General features: G+C 39.8%; 1 protein-coding gene across 1 annotated transcript in view; it reads right to left on the bottom strand.

The window, feature by feature from the left end:
• The window catches only part of CTNNA1 (catenin alpha 1), a 100,691-nt gene extending 81,547 nt beyond the window's left edge, over positions 1-19,144 (bottom strand). Inside the window, exons 1-6 of the mRNA XM_026857948.1 lie at positions 19,040-19,144; positions 16,548-16,743; positions 9,602-9,768; positions 8,705-8,824; positions 6,371-6,637; positions 3,462-3,665 (exon numbers count right to left, since the gene is read on the bottom strand). Of these exons, the coding sequence (XP_026713749.1) occupies positions 3,462-3,665; positions 6,371-6,637; positions 8,705-8,824; positions 9,602-9,768; positions 16,548-16,743; positions 19,040-19,144 (1,059 nt within the window). The remainder of the gene's footprint in view (positions 1-3,461; positions 3,666-6,370; positions 6,638-8,704; positions 8,825-9,601; positions 9,769-16,547; positions 16,744-19,039) is intronic.
• Between the last annotated feature and the right edge of the window lie 3,424 nt (positions 19,145-22,568).

The following is a 22,568-nucleotide window of genomic DNA, read 5'->3' as shown; positions in this document are numbered from 1 at the left end:
AGCATTTTGGCTCAGAACAGAAGTGCTCTTTTGAAACTCATCTCCCAGTCACTGCTGCTTCACACGTTGCGATTCTCATCTGGGACCCTTCTTGGGCCACATGAGCCGGATCCTCCGAGTCAATCTAAGCAGGGAGACAGCCACTACCACACCAAATGCTGACTAGCACTCAGTCCACAGGACTAGGCTAAAACTGGCTGATGCAAACTTCTATGAAATGCAGATAGCACAGGCATCAAGTCCTAATTCACTCTACAAACCTCATCCTGATCCACTATGCTGTTTGATAATGAAGGCACAGCCAAAGCTGAGAGGCAGTGTTGAGTATGTTATTCATAGCAAGCACCTAATAAAACTAGGACATTTCATTCTGGGGAAGGTAAGACCGAAGCCTCCTACATGATATGGATCTGAAACAACGTAAGTGGCATAGAAAAGGATGAGCAAGGAATAACTGCTCAGGGTCTTTTCCTAAATGAGATGGAAGAAACATCCAACGGAACAGGCAGAAGGTCATTCTATTTAAGCAGGAGAACTCCTTGCTAACAAGGATTATGGATGCTGTAAGTTTATAAGGGTTCAGAAGGAAACTGTAGAGATTCATTTGTGAAAAGCCCATCAAGGGCCATTAAATGCAGTAAGCAACACCAGCTCTGGAAGCATCTGAGCTGCAGGCTGCTAGCACTTGGGGGATACCTTGGGTAGGTAAAACTATGCACCTCCCTTGTTACTGCTGTCCTCCTTTTGTCAGATCCACTACTCACCACTCTCAAGACAGAATACTGGCCGTGATGTGCAAACTTAATCTGACCAAGCTGGACCACTCTTGAGAACAGCAAGACAGATGTGATAGATGGAAAAGGAAATAAAATGCATGCCAGTCTAGGAAAAGGGGATACTGATTTTTGTTACAATCTACTGAAGAAGCAAATCTTGCCTTTTTTCTAGGGGCATAATTACTGGCTCCACCACAAGGGTCAAGAGATCCTACAATTGAATTTATTACTGAAAACTGTTAGATAGAAACTTCTACCACACATCATAACACAGCCTGCAGTGCTTGCAAACTTATAGACCCTTGGGGACAGGCCTAGAGACACACTTGAACTATGGGTCCAAACCACTAAACTTTGAGTTATAAACTCTCTAGGAAACAACCTTTATATTGCCAGAAATCTGAAAGAAAACCCAAAAGCTAGAGGAAGTCACTAAAACAGAAAGCACTTAAAACTCAAAGGGAATCTGCCTCAAGACATCCCTATGCTTCAATCTTTCCAGTGTGTTCCTCATCCAATCCTCTCCCTGAATTTTTATAATTGGCCAATAAATACCTCTTATCCTGGCACTCAGATAGGATTTATGATGCACTGCAAGTGCTGTGCAATTAACGGGTTTAATGCCCGATTCATTTCCCTCTTCAAAGGGAGACTGGAGAAAAGCACAACAGGAGACGGCTGGGTACAGTAACTGTGGCTATATCATACATATACATGATACGACATATCCTCTACCACTACTGTAAATCAGCACATCCCTACTCTTCCTGTAGATGTATCAAACCCTTTTCACTGTTTAGATTCTCAACTATTATTCATTCTTCAGCTTAATCATCGAGGGTTTTTTTTTCTACCCTCAGTATGGATTTTACACACCATCCCACATTTTCACCATAATTTATCAATTGCTTTTTCCACTTCATTTCACTGAATTTCTAATCTCATTTCCCCAACTACACTGTCTACAATCATAACATAGCAGTGACTTTAAAAAATTCAGTATGCTCCACTAATTTCACAATGTGTTAAGAGAGATAACAGAGGGAATACATTCTTTCCATCTCAGCATGATTACTTTAACTTGCATATCACAGACAACAGTACACAGCCAAGGAGGAGGATAGGCATTTCTGTGAAACAGAGTCAAAGCTCTGCAATTTTACACAGGTACTGATCAACTTTCAGTGGGAGAAATGCCACTAACTCTTATGTGCAAGACCAAGTGTTTACCTCTTCCACATTTTTAATTAGCATTTGGTGGATATTTTATCCTAAAACATGCTATCAGGACTTCATCCAATCCAACAGCACATTTGTTTGAGGGATTATTACAGATGCATTATATAATATAACACCCTGCTCTGAAAGGAATTTTAAATGGCACAACTTAGCAGCTTGCTTCCCAGCTGCAGTCTTAGGTTCTATACAATGGCAATGCTGAGTGCAAGCTACTTTCACAAGCATTTAAGACGGACTACATGAAGTACCTAACTCAGCCCACAGGCTATATAAGATTAGGCTTTCAGTTTTGTTCAATTACTTTGTCCTTGTCTTTGGTAAACAGAAATCCTTGTTTACTTTCTCTCTACCACACACCGCATTTGTTCTCCAAATTATACCACCCTAATCTGCACATGACAGCCTTTGGACCAGTTTTACTCTACACTGAAGTTGTTTTTGCCAGAAGATTTGAAGGTAAGGTACATAACAGCAATGTTCCTAAATAAATTCTACTGTCTAAAAAAAGGTATCTCTGAACTAAGTTTCACCTAAAACATGCTCAAAAGCATAAGACTTCACATCATCCCATTTAAGATTTCTTCAGAAAATTTTACTTGCCACAGTGTTACGTAGTTTGCTTGTTGCCACTTTGCTACTTTATTTCTGAAATCAGCTTTAAACTTAAATACTGTTAAAGACTAGACATAGTCTAAATCGTAAGATATCCCAACCTCATCTCTCAACACAGCAAGAGCTATTCAGATTAAAACCCACCAGGATAAGAACAAAGAGGCAACAGAGGAGAGGAAAGTCCAATATTATATCAAGATGCCCTCAAGTGCAGGAGCTCATTTGCATGACATGAAGCTTATTTAAACTCTCAGGCTTCAAATACTACCTGTACATTAAATACCTAAACACTGGAAAAACACTGCTCAAGAGTCCAATATTTATACCAAGCTGTTTTCAGGTTTTCTTACCAAGTATTTAACTTCATATATCACCTCCACTCAAACTGAGTAGACTAATTAACTTGATTCTGAGAAACTATGTTTTTAGCTAAAAAGATAACACAGTTAAACTTTCCAAGCTTCAACAGAAGTAGTACTATTTTTTCCATAAGCCAAGTTACCTTATGTAAGCCAAGGCAGAAGACTGACTGAATTTCAATACAAACCAATATTAACAGTCATAAATAAGAACAGTGCCAAAGAGTTAACACTATTGTAATTGTTGCTTGGAAGACTAGAGATCAATTTTAAGGTAAGTAATCACTGGTAATTTTTTAAGTATGTCTGATCCTGCCTCCTGACAAACCTTTCAGAACTACTAGTTACTGTTCAAATTCTGTTTGGGAACAGAGGAAAAACAGCTTTGATACACACAGCTTTGATTCCACATTTTAGATTATCATATGGAGTTAAAAACCACACAACCTAAACAAATAGAACAGAAGATACTCACATTCCCCATGTATTCTGAAAGTAGATCCTGCAAGGCCTGTCGCACCGCATTACACTCGGCAACTATACGTTCCCGTCGGTCATCACGTGTGCAGGATGAATCAGCCATCAGGGCTGCTCCGCTAATGATGCTCTCCAGGCGCTCTTCCAGGGAAGGCCTAAAACGTTCTTCACTGAAGGTTGATGGATCCACAATAATTTGTTTCTAGTAAAATAAAGATTTTTAGAAACTAGTAAATCAGACCAACCACTAAGTTACTACTGTTAAGTCATCAAGATAACCAATGTTTACAGCAAACCCCTGATCAGGCATAAAAAGCCAACAACACAGTTTTAGCACTGAGGATGATTTTCATGAGTAGTTTTCTAAAATTACTAAAAGGTTCCCCAGCAGATTACATTGCTAGTCATTTTTTGTGCTGCTTTGACAGCTAAACAAAACTTGGCCACAGGAAGCCTTGTTACATGAATGGCAAAAAAATCAAACATGCCAGCATAAATAAGGTTCAAAGTACAGAACTCATCTTAACTACATATCAATCCAGACATGCCTTCACTAGTTAAGTTGCCAGATATAATTATCCCACCATGAACAAAAAAAAACAAGGAAAACAAACATTCAAGATTAGCTCTACATATAGTGAGCGCCCTGTTGTCTGAGTTCATCCAGTCTTTCTTCACCATTATGCAGGTAAATACAACAGTATTCTCAAAGTAAAACATAAACACAAATGTTTCAAACACCACAGAAATCAATTTCTTCATGGCAGAAAACCATCACAGGTTTATCTTGACAAAGTATTACTAAGCACAACTCATACTGAGAGACCTGAGGCTGGAACAGCAGTACTGACGTATCTGCTTTTCAAGGGGCCAATACTATCACCCATAGAAGCTCACCAAGAAGCAGCAGCATAGTATTTATCACCTTGTGAGTACTTTCAAGCAATATAAACAGGTTTGCAATTCATTAAGGAAAAATTATTTGGCCATTTCAAGGTCTGGTGCTTTGTTTAGGGTTTGCGTGCATTTTCTTCCCACTATGGGGGCAAGAGGGGAGGATGTTGCTAGCTCTTTATAAAGAGGCCTCAAAGATTTTTAATACAGGAGTTTTCACAATCAGTTTGTATGCCAGCTAACTCTAACGGCAACATCACAACCACTGCTTCTCCCAACAGCCAGCACATTTTGTCTCCCTACAGAGTAACCATGCAGCCTTCGCAGCAGGATTAGAACATGGCACAAGTTCTCCAACACACTCTTCATTCTCCTGAAACTTTAGGGGTGCAGATAATACATCAGTAGTATGCTACAACTCCAGAACTGCACCATCAAAACAGAGATAATGATTATCTTGTTATCTTCTGGTAGCCATTTAATATTTTACCACCACAGTAAAAACACTGGATTATTTGTGGGCATATGTGTGTGCAAAGTCTCTATTACAAGAGTGCAATAATAGTCAAATGTTAGCAGGAAATTAAGTGCAGGGATAACATCTTCCGAGAACCTGAACACATTTGTTCTGTCCGTCTCCTCTGGCAGGAAGAAGATGACACAGCTATCGCACGCAACGTGCGTTGAAGCTGGCCTGCTGCACAAGCCCTGCTGCTATTAGAGCACCTCACAAAGGGGAACTAAAAGCTCAAAAGCTTCATCTGAACTGCAACATTCAAAAAAAAAAAGTCTCTGGCCATATATTAGAGTTCATATAGTAAAATACAGCCATATATCAGAAATCACATTAAATGGTTTGAGCTACATTAGCCAATCCATGAACCTGAACTGAATTGCTTCTTCAATTCTACGTACCCAAGTAGTTCTTAACAATGTGTGCTGTCACAGGCCCTGCCTTCCCCTCCCACACATACCTGCTCAAATCTGCAATCCCTTGGGTGCTAACCTGAGGCACACTCAAGACTTACATAGCTGAACGTACAACTGGTGGAATTTAAGAAAAGCAGACTTAAATCTGAAATCATAGTCACAAAGATAAAGACAACCACAACACTCTCTTGTCACCCAAGAGATCCCATAAAAAGGCTTCACATCATGCATAGGGAGCACTCAAACAGTACTTTGTCCTGGTAAAAGAAACATAGCAAAGAAAGTAATGTAGGGTAGGAACAAGAGCTGTAAGAGCAAAAAGGAGAAGGTAAACTATATCTGGCAAAACCAAAAGTATTAAACACCTTTTGAGTGACAGCTTTGCAATATTAAATAAAGTTTTAGAGCTAAGTTAGTGCCAAGGTGTTTAAAATTCAGAGGCTGAATCAGTGGTAGACACAGAATACTGGCTTCAAAAGGAAAGCTTTCTCAGTAAAAATGCATGGCTATCCTCACTAACTTACTGAATGCAAGATAAAGAATATGACAGATCAGTACAACACATCAGTTTGAAATCATTCCCAACCAAAGATCATATTAAACTTCCCACTTTATGTTCTCCTCAATAGGTAGTTTGGACAGTTCCAAATACATTATTCACTTTTAATAAGTCATTTTTGTCACCTGCAAGAATACATTGCATAAATATATTAATGAAATAATCAATTTCAAATAAACCAAGGGCTTACATCTAATGTAGCAGTAGGCTAACCACTATTTCAGAGCTAGTTTAACTTGACAGCCTTCAATCGCAGTTTAACTAGACAGCCTTCAATCACCAAGAACCACATATATTCTTTACTAACCACTTTCTATATTCCATCAATCCTAGTTTGGAAAAACACTTTTTAAAAAATAAAAGCCTCCTTTACCTGCAACTTGCTGTATTTCAGTAGAAAATTATCTTTCAGGCAATATAAATAAAACCAAATTGTTGCTAGTAAATCAGGGGAACAAACTCAAGAGTTGGAGTTACTTTTTTTTTTTTTTAATTAAAAAAAACATAAAGGGTTCAAAACTTACATCAAAGTTGTTCAGAGCATAAGCCAGCTCTCCACCTCCACCCTGCTGCTGGGCAGCATCATCTGACGCAGTTGCTTGAGCTGCGTTTGAGATGCCTGTGACCGCCTGCTGAAGCTGTTTGTAGATCAAGTCCCTGTTAGCTTTGTAAGCAGCTACATCAGGGTGCTGCAGACAGGCCTGGGATGCTGTATAAAGAATGGGAACATTCTTCTGCAGAATTCCTCTCGCTGCTGCCATTTGATCACGGTGACCCACATCCTTCAATTCCTATTAGAAAAATTAAAGAAAAAAAAAGGAGCATTTTAGAACATTCCCCACATTTAACATCCACACACTGTCTGCCCGCATCTTCAAAAGACAGGCAGGTTCCTTGCCTAGTATGCTCAAATCTACCTTCCGATTGAGTATCCCTATTCTTAAGGGCTCAACTAATTTCAAAACATAGCAGCTTCATAAAGAGAAAAAAAAAAAAACCCACACAAACCCAAAAACCAACACTGTATGGCAATTCAGAACTCCAACTCAAAATCTGAGGTTGGATTTTTGCTCCTCTCCAGAGTAGAGAACCAGCATTCCGAAAGCTGGTAACAACTGCAAACAAGGAGGACACAGAAGTGAGCACACATTTCTCTCTCCACTCCTTCCAGTTTGCATTGCATCTTAAAAAAAAAAAAAAAAATCACAAAGAAACCTAAATCCTTAAAACAGAATACCTTACATTTTGGATAACTTAAGAACCAAGCTAATTTTTATCTTTATCTACCAAATGAACAAGAGGCTTCCCCTGCAATCTTGTCTTGCACTTGCACATGAGAAGCAAGATCTTCTTTAAACTCCAGACTCACAACCAGAATGTTTTCTTTAATCACCTAAAAGATAGAGTTTACTCTCCTCAAGAGACTCAGGTACTTAATTTTAGAAGAACAAGTATATCATCTCATTCAACTGCTTGTTCATCTCCAATCAGATGAAATTAATCCAATGACTGTAATTACCACTAATTTAAGATTAGCGAGCAAGCCCATACGTCTTTTCCCAAACACTCACAGCTGCAATTCTCTAAAGCACTATCACCTCCAGTCTGGAACAGAAGCACTGTGATTAGATAAAGCTTTGGAGTCCAGCATGAGCGGTAAATTTATAAAAGGAAGAATGAACACAGTTATTAGCAGTATCATAATTTTAAAGTTCTCTTAAATCTAACAAAGAGGTGATGAAAATGAAGCGGGCTGCCTTATTAAGGCAAGAAAAAAAATCTGACAGACTGTTCAAAATGAATGGGTAATATGCAACCTCTAAGATACACACTAAGCAGGGAGGGCACTCCAAGCAGGCTCACAGATTTACGGATTTAGTACAACCACTTCCCATAGTGTAGAACAATCCATCACAAAGCAGTTTAAGAACATATATTGCATTGCCATCACAACCCTGCTCCCATTTACTGCAATCAGATTTTAGATACATAACCAACTGGCAATCCATTTTAGACTGTACCCAGTTTATTTTCAAAGATGAATCTGTGAAAAAAAAACCAAGCAGTGTCAGAGGTGCATAAGTAGTTTTGGTTTGTACATATCAGCAGAACAAACAAACAAAAAGTGTTCTACAAGAATTATGTTATTTCTGATAAATGGGACTGCCCACACCTATAGTTTCTTTTGAAAGCTTACCTACACAAGAATGACTCACAACAGTGCTGAACAAAAATTTTTACACACAGTTTAAGGTTAAACATAAGCTATCCAAACAGAGAACATACACGTAACAAATAGGATTTTAAATGCCCGTCTCAAACGGGCTTTTCAGCGTAGGACTAACCAGCACTGCCACTCACTTTCTTGGAAAGAGTTGTAATTCTGTGTCCAGCCATGACTCTTGCTCCCTGTTTAAATGGACATGTTCAGTCTGTCTGCACAACCCACAAAGAGTGGTCAAGTGGTGAGCGCACCAGGCATCAAGTCACATCCTGATCCTCTTGCCTTACCCACACCTGCAGTGCTTCAAAATGGGAAGTGCGAGTCTTGGAAAGCAGCATTTCATTAAGGTACTACAGCATTAACAAACAAATGCTACTAGAACAAATCCATCAGAAGCAGTACACTAGAGCTGAGCAGACTTTCTCCTTACCAGGCAAGCTGAAATTTCCAAAACATGGCAGCATGCAACACAAAGTACCCAGCAATTTAAAAAAAAAAAAAAAAAAAAAAAAAAAAAAAAAAAAAAAAAAAAGAGCAGCAATGGGTACTATCCAAGAGCAGCAAGGCTGCCTTATTATTTTTTTCTTTTTCAAAGTAAGAAAATGTACAGAAGAAAGAGCTGCCATCACTATACCTGTTGTCTTTTGGCTGCCATTATATTAAGCTTGTCCACTTCTGGTTTGAGGGCTTTGTACTGGATACCCAAATCCTGCTCTGTGCCAGCATTTCTTAGTTTCAGGATACCTTCTTCCACCTAAAAGAATATACATTCACATATTTTTTCAAGTAATACAGTTCAGGAAGTAATTCAGAATGTACTTCATAGCAGGCAGAGAAAGCAATCTTCCTCTTCCCCCTTTTATTTTTTAGAGACACACACTTCAAAGGGGCTAACAGTACTCAAGGCTTAGCTACCGCTTCACAGTCAGCAGTTATCAGAGACAGCCAAGCACATGCATTTGCAAGAGTATGAAGGAGCCCAGGGCCCTGGCAGAGCTTGCAGCAGTGGCTGTCAAAGGGCATGAGGAGAGTCCTGAAAGCCCTGCTGCAAAAGTGGGCCCAGTATCAACATTCATTTCAAATTCTGTACAAACCACCCACCCACCCTCTCGCTTGTGGGAAGAAAAAGCTTCCTCAAATATTCCATATTCACTTTATTTAGTCTACTGAAGTTACTCATTCCTAGTAGCTACAAGGGAGTATTGTTTATAAGCAAGCTAAATTAATTATTCAAGATAAAAAAACTGGTTATCACCTGCAGTTGCAGACCACAGTGCATTTAGTTTCAATTCAGAATAAAATGCAACACCATGTCAAAAGCTACTGATAATGACTGTAAAAACAAGCGGCAAACAGCCATTGCACAGGTTTTGCTCACAGGAAAAACCCTGAAAACCTCCCTGCTCCAGAAGCAAGCTGCTGATAGTGCACACACTGGGGTCAGCACACATGCATGAAACAATGCCACTTGACAGAGCATGCCTGGCGTGCCAGGCACGGCAAGTGAATCACAGCAGAGAACTACACTTACTACTTTAAGTTGGACAAGCAGCTTGTAGACATCTGCCATGTCAGCCAAAATCAGCAGCCGAGTAACGGCAGAGAGGAGGGCACGCGCCGCTCGCACCATGTTCCCTCGCTTCACAGAGGAGCAGGGGTCATCTGCAAACTCCCCCGAAGCACTCTTCATCAAGTCACCTGCACAAGGGGAGAAGATGGTTGCACTTTAACATCACACAGCATTTCTTCAGAGGCCGTAAGGATTCCTGGGCAAACCGACCTAAGTCTTGAAAACAAAACGCATTTGCTTAAATACAGCCAGCAATTAAGATTGCATGTAACTACCTCTAAATATGGTTACCACACCACACCAGGGAAGAGGGTCTTGTACAGAGAAAGAGCTGGGAAGTAACTCTTTGGTCCTTATTTCCAATTGTACAGGTGCTTTAACATGCCAGAACCCTCTGGAGAGGCAAATCCAGCATGCCTTCATCATTATAAGCAGGACTACAGTTATTTCACAAACTACAACGCTTTCAGAGCTTAAGCAAAAGCTCTGATTCGTGTGCATGTAGGAGTCAGGCAGAAAGCAACAGAAAGTACTGTAAACACACAAGGAAACGCCACAGCTCATGGGACTGTAAACAACTCTGAGCAATGACCTGGCTGGATATGTCCTGGTTTGCATTCAAAGCAAGGCACCGCTTAGTAAAATGCTTCAATGTTTCATAGCCTGTGGGTCTACATCTGGTGCAGGAGGAAAAAAGGGTTTCAAATGGTAACAATACAATTGGTTAACTATGAAAAGCAAAGGCCACTTTACACAGCTAGAGAAATCCCTCCAGAAGGCATTTGGAAAGAATAAAAGTAATGTCTGCAGAGAGTCAGGACTAAATTTTCAATTTCTCCCCCAACTTTCTGGGGCAGCATTTTGCTTCCAGTACCACAGTTCCTACACAGCAGCAAGTTTTGGAATCCACATTATTATTTTTGGATCTCTTTGCAATTCAGAAGCATTTGGTGAACAGCTAGGATTTGGTTTAGAAAACACTAGGTACTCAAGGCCAAAGATTTGCAGGTAACTGGAGATAACCAGAAAGCAGGCAAACGGTGTTACAGGTAACTGCTCTGTCAGAGGCTTCTCAAACCTGTATGAAAAATTGCCCACACAGCCAAATGCCAAAACAGAAATAGCATGTCTCATAAGAAATAAACCTCAATAGAGCTTCACAAGTGAAAGCTGACAGTGACTCCCATCAAGATCACTACCAAACAGGGCTGGTCAAGATCTGCACCAAAATGTCAATATAACGGAGCAGCACCATCCTGCCAAGGGCTTGCCTGCTCCCACAGCTAGGCAATCAGTGCAGCCTACCCCTAGTATGAGAACTGTTTCAATTTTAACTTTTTTTTTTTTTAACTACAAAAAATACCTACCACCGGAGAGCCTGGGGTTAACCATCCACACACTTACCATTAAGCAATTAATATCTTGCCCTGGAATGGTTTCTAGCACCCAAGCACTCTACACCTTCATAGCTAAATACAGCCCAAACACAGCTGCCAGCCTGACAAGCAACTACATCAAGATACTCAATTTTGTTCAAATGCTCCCTCCTATGTAACACCCTTCCATCATCTTAAATAATACAACAAAGACTGGCATACAACATTTTAAGATAAAAAATATGCTACTTCAGTACTGTGACATATGAAAAAAGCTTCTGTCCAAGTACAGACCAGCTATAAATATCAATCTAAAGCTATCCCACCCAACTTTGAGGAACACAATTCATTATTTTAACAAGCGTTAAGAGCCTCAGATTTCCAGATGGGTGAAAGATGATGCATCTCCAATGCTGAAAAACTGCAGCCAGCCATGAGATTATAAAATCCCTACATAGTTGACGTGGTCCTTTCTTTATGCCTTCTGGAAGAGGCTAATAATAGTGAAATTAATGTCACTAACACAAGCATGAAATCTATTAACAATCTCAGGATTTAAGAATATATGCCAGAACCAAAATTCACTACAAATATTTCCTCCCTTATTTACTTAGATGTAAAGTTTCCACATCTCCAACTCCCAAAAGAATGTTGTTTTCATTTACTTCCTTTTAAAACAACTTAGAGGGGTGGCCACTTACTTCATCTGAATCTCAGAAATTGCTAAGAAGGTTAAAAACCATAGTTACCCTCTATCCATCTCAAATTGCAACCCTCCAAGCCAGCCCTGAAATAAAATGCTATTCCTTTTTAAACAAGATACTTTAAAAGATTTAGAGAGTTTCAAACAGCTTGTCAGGATGTCAAAGATAACCAGCTTCCCAGAATTAAAGGAAGATTATATTTAAAGTTGTTGCATATATATATTTTTTTCTGCAAATTAAAGAAAGCCAACTTTCAGATTTCTTTTCAAAAAAAAAAAAAAGGCAACATGGGGTAGTTAATTTTAGCTAGATTCAAAGGGTAAGAGGGAACTCTGCCTTGCCCTAAGTACGTAGTTACTGGATTGTGTGTGCATTACCAGTTCCAATTGGATTCAGAATAATCTTCTAATTTTCAAATCTGAACCAGAGATAACATAGCAAATTTGAAAACAAGATTTCAAGAGTTAAAAGAAATACACTGCAGAACAGTCAGACTATGAGACTCAGATTATACAGCTGGTATGAATTCTTATATGAGTAATCTGTTTTTCCAATATAGCCTTAGATTTTCACTACATATTACAAGGGAAAGATAATAAAACAGAGTCAAAAAAAGAAGAGGCAACAGTAGCCATACTATGATCTTGTCAATAAAGCACTAAGAATTCAATTAAATCTAATGGAACAAAGCCCATTTCACAAATAGTAAGATTTTAGTCCATCAAAAGAAAATTACCATTTTCTAGCCTCATTCCCACCATGCCCACAGGGTCTGACAGCACTTTCAGACAGCACTATTAATCCACCTCAGCAGCACAGTACACGATGACCATGACAGAGAGGGCTTTCTTTATATGAACACTGATGGAACAGGAAAGCAGCAGAGAAGACAGGCAAGGCCTAGGCCACACACAGGTACCAATGCTTTTTTTTCCAAGATAGAAATTCATCCCTACACATAACTTTGTATCCTTCAGCATCTTCCAGTTCAAAGCCCATCTCCAGGCTGCTTTGCCAGCAGTATCAGAAGTACAAAGAGTGCCATCAGGCCATACCTCTACCTGCTCATAACACCCTATCACAGTTCCCTAGAGGGTGCCTATTCCTCACCAAAATGCAGGCAAAATTCGAGTTTCAAGACTCTTCTATTCTGGATACTGAGGTCCTGTCTTGCCACTAATGCCATGTTCAATATGCACCATGAGTGTCACAACAAGGCTGACCTTGCTTTCTACTACAAATGACAAGGCCCTATATCTACTTTTGCCATATCAACCAGGAGGTGATACTTACGGCAACAAAAGCTTCTGTTAATTCCTTAATCTTTTTTTCATTAAATCCATATACTGCCTACAACACTTACAGTTTGTCAAGAACCTTCTCAGAGTTCCCTTAGGTTATGGCTTTTCAAAGATCTCAAGTCCTGGGCTGGAGGATTACTTCTAATACAAGTGGTACATTCCTAAAACATTTTTCTTACAGAAAAATAACTAAGAACTCTTTGCACCCTTTTAAGAAGTTAAGATAACTGGTCACAACAGATTTTAAAAGTTGAATTTTCCGAGAAGAATTCAGTGTTGAACTTCAAGTAATTCTGCAGCTGGCCACCTTCTGTTCCTTGGAAATCCTTAAGCTATGTATCTTGTGTGAAGTACAGTTGAAAAAAGATTTTACTCTTTCATAATTTGCCTCACTGTTCCATTTTGGAGAAAGCTTCACTCAAACACAGCATGGAAAGACACCATGCTGAATCAGTAGGTTCATTCCCCTGCTTTTGCAACCATGAAACGTGATCAAAGTCCACAGGATTCATCAGACCATTCATCCATTCTCTTACCTCAAACCCTACACACAGGCTTAAGCTTTTTAATCTTAAGCTTTCGTTTTTGTTCTTTTACATAAAATTACCATGGGAAGAAACAGTAAGAGCATACCCTGGATCCTCACACTAGCATACAGATATATAGAGGCAGTGAGCTATGGTCATCAGTACTGCAGGAAAACAGGAATCGCTTGGTCACTCTGACCCAAAAGAAATTCCCTTCTCAACCTCAGAGTCTGCAACCTGTCTCAGTGTCAAACACCTGGGTAAGAAACTGGTTCAGTTCCAAAACACCTCCCAACGGCACCAGAGGGGCTGACAATTTCAACATACAATCAGTGTCCAATGCTTCATCATAAGGTAAAACCCTACAAAGAGCTCACAGTGGGGGGAGTAAGACTGGACAAGACCAATACTGCCCATTCTATTACCCAGCAAAACTCCAAAGGCAGAAATTAATGTAAAAAACACTGCGAGGATGCTGAAATCCAAGATGTTCACATCAGACATTTTCCCAGTACTCTTTTCTATAACCACAATAGGATCTGTTCTGAAAAAATGCTTTGGTTCTCCGTCTCCACTCTTCTGTGCAAAATTTTATTTTAAGAAGTTTCACTACTTTAAAAGAAGTCAAAAGTCCAAAGCTTTAAAGGGCCAGGAATTTCATTTTAGGATATTTCATGAACTCATTTAATATTTAAAGCAAGTTATAATTTATTCTTCCATTGTAAAAAAATCAGGAAGACTTTGAAGATCCACTTATACTGATTTAGTATGTAGCCATACTATCATTCATTCTAAATAGCTCTTTTCACTTCTTTGTTTTTACCCCCAACAAATGGGATTTTATGAACAAGCATGCTCACTAAAATCATGTACCCTCTCAATCTTCTTGCTAGGCTAAAAAAAAAAAATTTTAATTTTCTCTGATGAGACAAGTTATCTATTGTCCTAATCATCTTCATAACCTCTGTCTACATTCATTCATCTTTTTTTATTATGGTAACTAAACCGCTCCCTCATCTAAATAAAGGCATTATTAATTCTGTTTTCCTGTCTTCTGCTGAAGATAAATTATGCTATACATCTATAAACCCACTTCTGCCATCAGACACACGGATGCTGCAGTTCACAATCACCCTATCACTGACCAAGATACCCAGATTTTCCTTGCCACTTTTGCCTCCAATTGCAAAAGGCAGATAGAGGCACCAACACCTGGAACTTTCGCTAAGCACATGCACCAGCTTTGTATTACACTTCCATCATTTCTCCAGTTCAGGAATTCAACTGGTCTACCACAATACGGGAAACACTTCTGAAGTGCACAGACTGTATATAAACACGTACGCTGAGAGTTTGTATCTCCGTGCTGTTATTAGCACTACTGAGAACTGCAATCCTCCCCCGGGCATTGGCAGCAATAAGCCTTCCCTCTGTTGTATCTCATTTTTCACCATTTGCTTCTAATTTCCTCAAAGGTTTGTTTGTTTTTTAATTTCCTCATGAAGAACCGCTCTGCTGAACCTGAACAAACACCAGTGCCATGCCAGGGCAGAGGCTTTTATCCCTGGTCATGCTGCCCCAGCAGCCCAGCCCTGCAATGGTGGTGGGCACCAGTTGTATTCCGGTGAAATCACTCAAGTTTAATCACCATCCACCCAGCTTCAGAACACAGATACAGCTATCCTCTCTATACACCAGCTTTCATGCAGGCTGTAAAGAAAAAAGGAGGAAGAAGTGAAACAACATTAAGGTGGGAAGCTATTTCACTCCAGCACCTCTCAGCTATGAACTCCACCTCCTCTGTCAAAGATCAACAGAGCAGAGAGGTTTTGGCATCAACTCTATGTGTAGTCTCTCAAAATCAAGCTGGGGCTAAGAAACAAGTGAAAGTGTCATCCTGAAGGTTTTTCTATCAGTCTCTCCTTCCTACCTGCTTCTCACTGTAATATGCAACTACAAATTCAGCTAATGGAACTTCTTAATCCTGAGGACTGAGTACAGCTCCCTCGCTCACTAATATCACGAAGAGTCATTTGAAGGTACTCACAGATGAGCTCTGACTCTCAATTCCAAGCAGCAATCAAGCAAGCAACAAGAATTAAAGGCTTCAAGACAAAGGGGTCTCTTCTGCTGTTGTTTGTTGTTAAATTAAGGCAACTCAATTAGCCCCTTATATTGCAGCCTTCTTATGTTGATTTTTCTTTGGTCTGTCAACCAGGCTCATCCAGAACTTAGAACCATTTTCAACTAACATTTCATCACTGTGCAACTTCAGCTACAAACAAGTAATTAATGCTAATGCATTTTCCTTTTTTTGCAGCAACAGCCGTCACCATTAATACCAGTTGACTGGGTTTCACTGAAGCATAGAAAAGGCTCATGACTGGAAGAATGATAAATGATTTATGAGCAACAATATTTACTAGTGCATATTTTAGAGTAAGCCAGCTCCACAGGCTTTTCTTGCAGGTCTTCTCTAAAAGAGTAAAAAAGAAAACGGGAAAAATCAACACTAGATGTGGAGGAGGAAGCCTGGAATATTTAATCAAGGTCCTCGCATTCTGTTTGTAGCTGTTTACATTTTGCATATTCGAGACACCTGGCTCTATCAAGTTAACACTCAGCTCTTCCTCCTACAATGCTGTTTTGTATAGATTCAAATATTGAAGAAGTTATTGACATATCTGAGATGTAGGTCCATAACATTTATGGGGCGGGGCGGGGGTGGGTGTGTTACTTTTTAGCCTAAAGTGCATTTCAAATGTTCTTCAAAGGATCAGCCCTTCTGCTTCTCTTCTCAGTCTCTAGTTGGGACATCCACTTTCCAGATCTGGCCAGTTCATATTATTCCTCAAGGAAGCCAGTAAGACAAGCTGAGAATCTACGCAAGTGAAGAGGAGCAGAGTCATTAGAAATACCAGCAAAAGGGAAATGGGAACAGTTCTACTTACTCTAAAAAAACCCACAGTTTTACAAGCCAGCAGATAAATAGTTCTTACCTTGCTTACGAACATCTTCCACAGCGGCTACCAGCTCCTCTTTAAGAAACTGGCTCTCTTTTGCAATTTTGTCTCCTTTCTCCAGGAAATTCTCTGTTGCTTGTTCAACTGAAGCAGCCAAAACATGGGCCTTTTTAGAACGCCCTCGCTTTTTATTAGAGGGGCCCTTGTTACTAGTGTTAACCAGTGTAGTTACCTAAAGGCATATATGGAGGGAATAAAAACAAAAAACATGAAACAAATTAGAAGTTTACCAATTTAGCAGCAAGACCACATGTATTTTTTTTCTAGACAGCATATCACTAATACCTGCACTACTGCCAGCTCCAAAGGTTAAACTCAAGGAAGTGTTTTTCACATCTCTTTAAACCTTACCATGCTTCCTCATTCCTTAAATAAGCATTATGAATTCAGATAAACCGCTTAGAGATTTTTCTTATCAGCAGCAGACCTGAAAATTTGATTTTGAGAATCAAGATCTATGTATATTTTTGATAAACTGCAATCTCAGGAACAGGCCAGAGTTGCTTGGCACCACTTAAAAAGAAATCAAGTTGGGGATAATTAGTTTCGGATAGCTCTCCAGGCATGAAAGACCCCAAATAAGGTTGAAGCCATAACCTACAGGAATCTAGCAACACAGTATCTTTTCCATCAAAAACAGCACTACAGCCAGTAGACTTAATGCAGAGCAAAGGACTTCCTCGAGCTCATTATTACCCTAAAACAGCCAAAACTGAACTCTCACAATCATCCTGAAATCAACAAATATTTCCAAATTTTATGTTTGAGACTGAAACCCTGATAGGAGATGGTCACTAGCAGCCAGATGACCACCAGGTACACCATTAGCTCAGGATCAGGATCTATACCCTTCAATCTGATAGATGTCACAAAATCCACACACACTTTTCCATTTCCCCCCCCCCTTTTTTTTTTCTTTCTTTCTTTCCCTCCCCTTTTTGTTAAATCTAGGAAAAATGCATACTAAGCTACTTCAGAGGGACCTTAAATTACAACATTAAAAATATTACTACTCTGGAAAACCCAAGGACTGCTGACATAAAGGTCCTCAGAGATGAATCCATCTTCTCAGTAGGTTGATTCAGAGAGCAAAAACCATCAGATGGGAATATCGCTGTTGGTTAATGGGGACTCAGTTCATCACGTACTACAAATAAAGAACAAGCTGCAACAAGGCAACTTACTCTGTTTTCCTCTCTGTATCTTCCCAGTCATCATTCTCAAAATTTGGGATTGCCTGTATAGCCTGTTGTGCTGCTTGAGGAATAAGTTACAGACACTAAACTTGGACAAAAAGGTCCTATAAACAAGTTTGCTCAGTTAAATTTGCCAGATTAAAATAACTTCTCTTAAGAAAAGACTCCATCAGTAACTTGATCAGTAGCTAAAAAGCTATATAATAGATGATCCAACAGCCCATCTGAGTATCTAGAGGGAACAAACAGCAGGTACAGACAGCAGCTTGGCAATTAAAGAGATGCTAATGCTGGAAACAGAACTTGATCATTGCAGTTTGTACTTAACAGGAGTCATATCCAGTTCATATTGACATTTTTTAAATCTCATATTTCAAGAAAACAACACTGAAGAGATGAGTTAACTGTCTCCAGTGTACCTTCTCTTCCAGACCTGCTAGAAAGTTTCTTCCAGGAATCTTCAAAAAGCCCAATATGCATTCCTTACATTTAAAAAACTTACTGTAGCTTTCCTATAGTCTTCAGTGCATTTCACTGGGCAGTATACGCCATGCAGAAATAAGCTTTTATTCACAAATTCAACATAAAGCATAGGCAGAAATTTAAAAAAAAAAAAGCATGTATATCTTTTACAAGATATACTGAAGCAGTAACAAATGCCATAAAAGCATACTTCTCAGGTGGAACTTGGTTAAGAGGGGTCAGCAATCTATTTACACAAGGCTGTTCTAGACAGGTTGCAGACATACCCTACTGCACATTTCACCATTCACCTGAATCTCATTCCAAAGGGAATTCTAAACATAGGTAATCTCAAAGAAAAAATAAAAAAAACAACCCACACAACAAACTTATGAGACTGCAAGCACTAATGGCTTTGTTGGAAGCAACTTTTGTTGTTCCCAAATACCAGTTTTTAAATGATACATAGCACAGCTTTTTTAGGACTGAACAAATAAGCAGCATACCACTCAAAACATGGGTGAAAAACAGCAGAGCAGCGATGGAACATTAGTTACACACATTTCTGCATTTCTAATTGAAATACTGTGTCTTATCAAATGTTGAAGCAGCATGGTCTTTCTAGACTCATGCCCAATAACTCTGTTACAATAAAACTGAACAGAGAAATTACTGTACACTTCTTTCCATTTTTAGTTTTGTAGCATTTTTACTTCTGGAATTTCAGCTTTGAAAGTCACTTAATGGAAATACATCAAAACAGGTAATCATCCAACAAAGGGGTTTTTTTCCCCCCTTTTTTCTTCCTACCTGTGTAACAAGAGGCTCAAGTAGCCTTTCAACCGCCAGTGTTCTTATCTCCAAGCTTTTGGGATCCCATTTGAAGTTAACGTTGCCTGCAGTAACAGCAGTCATTTCTAGAAGAAAAAAAGTCATATGAATACAATTATTTTTATTAATGCCATTGGAATGTATTTTAAAAACAAAACAGAGGCTATTAATCACACAAGATAGCCATCCAGTGTCAGTTAAGGTTACACTGTCTCCAGAAATACCAGTTGTGGTTCAACTGGTGAGAGTTTTAAAAATTCCTCATCATGATAATATGCAGGACTTTACCTGTATGTTTTGGTTAGAAAATAAAAACAAAACTACCCAAACCAAATCACACAAAGACCTACCCAAAAGCCACAATATTTTACCAGAGCAATGACAAGACAGGTAAAGTTTGGTCTACTCATCGGTGGTCCCCAAGCAATGAAAATGGACCTCACAGGTAAGAGGGGCACTTTACCCACAAAAATGGAGGCTAAGCAAATAAGCCCTTCCCACTTGCTGCTTCCTTCCCCCAGGGCAGACCGACTTGTACTCCCAGTCCAGCAACAGAAGGGAACACCTCAGCTTCAACAGCACCAGAAAGCTGCCAGTTTTCTCAGCTCCACCATGAGTCATTACCCCAAAAGCTTTGTCAAACCAGGAATCAGGTTCTAACTCAACTCATTCAACCTACCCGTTCATCCAAATCACCTTTTGGAAGTACAAAGGTAAGATCATGAATATAAACCCTGTAAAGCCAGAAAATCCAGTTGGTTCATATTTAAGAGCTTATGTATCTACTACACTTCTCCTTCACATCTACATAGGAAGGAAAAGCAGATCTGCATGAAGAGATCTGTTAAAAGCTGTCACTGAGCTGCTCCTTCCCGTTACAGTTTTATATCGACATTCCAATGGAACAGCAAATATGATTATGGGAAAAGTTTAGTAAAACTACTCAAATAGCTCTACTTCTGAAATGAGTAGTCTAAAAAAAGCCCCAAATAATGAACTACTACTGATCACTAAATTAACAATGAGACACTGTACAGCACAAAAAAGGAATAACCAGAACCATAATTTCAGTGAAAAAATGATTTAAAGTATTTACAGGTCCATAAAACCAGTCCATACTACTTTAGACTTAATAGATTCCAGCTCTTTGTGCTTTGGGTTGCCCTCAAAAGTCAAGATTAGACTTCAAAGGAGACTTTAGAAATGTATTTCTCTTCCTGACATTTTAAAAAAATATAAAGTATGTTTGCCAACTTTGTGTTTTTTAAAAAGTCAGCAAGGGAAATACATTTCGAAAGTCTCCTTCCACTCCTTTCCCTAAGCATCTACTGTTGAAGTTGTTTTAAAAGCTTATTAGCTGTTATTTTTAAATCTTACTCTGGACAGGGCAATGTCTGCATAGCATCTCAGCAGACAGATTGCTCTGACAGCACCAGATGTCCCCAAGCTGCCAAACGAGCACAACATCCCATTATTTTTAAGAAGCAGGAGGCAAGGCACTAATTTTGTTAGCCAATGATGTTTACAACACATACCAACAACTAACCCTTTTATACCGACACTGACAGTTAAACATGCAGAAACAGCACAGACATGGCAGCTTCTTTCCCACTGAAGAATAAAATTTCTCGTGCACTCGAGAAGCTCAGTCTGAAAGGGCTAAAGAAGTCACCTGGCATCAGTCAACAGCACCTTCGTGGGAGGCTGATCCCAAGACATGACACAGGCTTTCTCACACCAGACACGATACAATAGATTAAGTACTCACTACACTACTGCAAACACATCTTTGTCCTGAAAAGCCTACACACTATCATACGCTGAAGTAGAACTTCGCAAGGTACAAAGCAGGAATATTCACCTAACCCGCATTCAGCTTTCCACTTACACCCACGGTCCAAGTGCCCACACTGCTGGAGAGAAAGAAAAGTTAAAAAGCTGAAAACTTAAAAAAAGAAGGCATAGGAAGAGTCTGATCCATACTAGCATACATAACATTTGACTGTTTTAAATCAAAAAGCTTGAAGGTGCAGATGAAGAGATCCAGCTCTCACAGCAGAAGGCATGTCAGACTGCAGCTCCAGAGACACCTGGTGAGCTGCCACCTCCCTGCTGCTCCAGGAGGCTGGGCAGAGGGTGGCCACCTCTTCCTCGCCCTACCTCTGACATTTACCACTAAGTCCTCCAAACTCACTAACTATCCTTCTCTCCCTATCATCCCCTTATTTTGTTTTTGCTGGTCCAGCTTTGGGCTGGCCTGCCCCAGGGCCCAGAGGCACAGATGCTAGCACAGGGCAAACCACAAAATTCCCTTCACCCCTGCTAACATCCTGCCCTGAACAAGGAATTTCACCGGTTTATTCCCTCCTCATTAGCTCGGTGTGAATGCCTCCTACGTAAGCCGCCAAGAAAAATACACTGAAAGCCCTTATGGTTTCTGAGAAACATACCCACGGCTCTGGAAAGCCCATTAGGTTTCTAGGTAAAAGCTTCTTTCCAGATATTTAATGCTGTTATGCCTCTCAGAAACAAAGTGCAGGACAAGGTAACCACGAGAAGATACATTAATTGTATTAGTAGGATAATGAAGGCAATTCATCTGAAAACACGTTAGTGTGACAGCTCACGAACTGGCCAAAAGTAATGGTCTATAAAACCACTCAGTATGAACTTTATTGAAATTTATCTAAAAAGCATAGGCTGATATCAAATATACTGTTGGGTAGCAATTACCTGGGTATCATTTGTACATCATAGTAAATATGTTTATTCAATTAAATACTTGTGAAGAATACAGGAACAGGCTATAGCTTACAAATGCATGTGTGAATGGGGTGGGTTTAGAGGACAAAAGGACAAGTACCAGGAGGCTGCGCTCCTGCCACAACACTCATTCTCTCAACCTCTCTGTCCCTGTAACTGCTCAAGCTCTTGCCTCAACTGAATTCAAATACAGTAACAGGCAGTAAACAAAGTCAGAGGATACTGTAGCAGAGCGCTTAATTATTGACTCTTGGAAAGCACACATGCCTGCCGTAACTGCAACATCTCATACAGACAGAGGATGTCTTCCGGAAGGTGGACCCAATCACAGGCCAGCGTAACACCGGTTTCAGACAGCTAGGATGACCCACCTGATATGGAAACCATTCTCCACGCCACAGACCTACCATGCACAGGACATGAGCAATGCGTGCACTCAAAGCAGGAACTTTCAGGACAAAGCAGCACAGACCACACAGCCAAAGAGAGCAAACGACACTGAATCTGAAGTGTCAGAATATATAGAAAGACACCATCACACAAGGAGTTGTGGTTGCCCAGCCTTTGGTTTCATAAGCAGCAGCAAAGCTGCTTAAAAACCAATGTTCATCCTCCCACACCCCTCTAGGAACTCATTCCCATCTTCACATCACACCCCCTCGGTACTGGCACAGCCTTTCCCATGGCTGAGCGATTAACCAGATGGGGAAGAACTGATTTGGCTGGAGGGAAAGAAATCCATTTT

This window comes from Athene cunicularia, assembly GCF_003259725.1.
Source record: "Athene cunicularia isolate RWA chromosome 13 unlocalized genomic scaffold, athCun1 chr13_part1, whole genome shotgun sequence".
In the NCBI taxonomy this organism is placed as follows: Eukaryota; Metazoa; Chordata; class Aves; order Strigiformes; family Strigidae; genus Athene; species Athene cunicularia.
The sequence above is the reverse complement of the archived record's forward strand: the minus strand, read 5'-3'. Positions and strand labels throughout refer to the sequence as shown.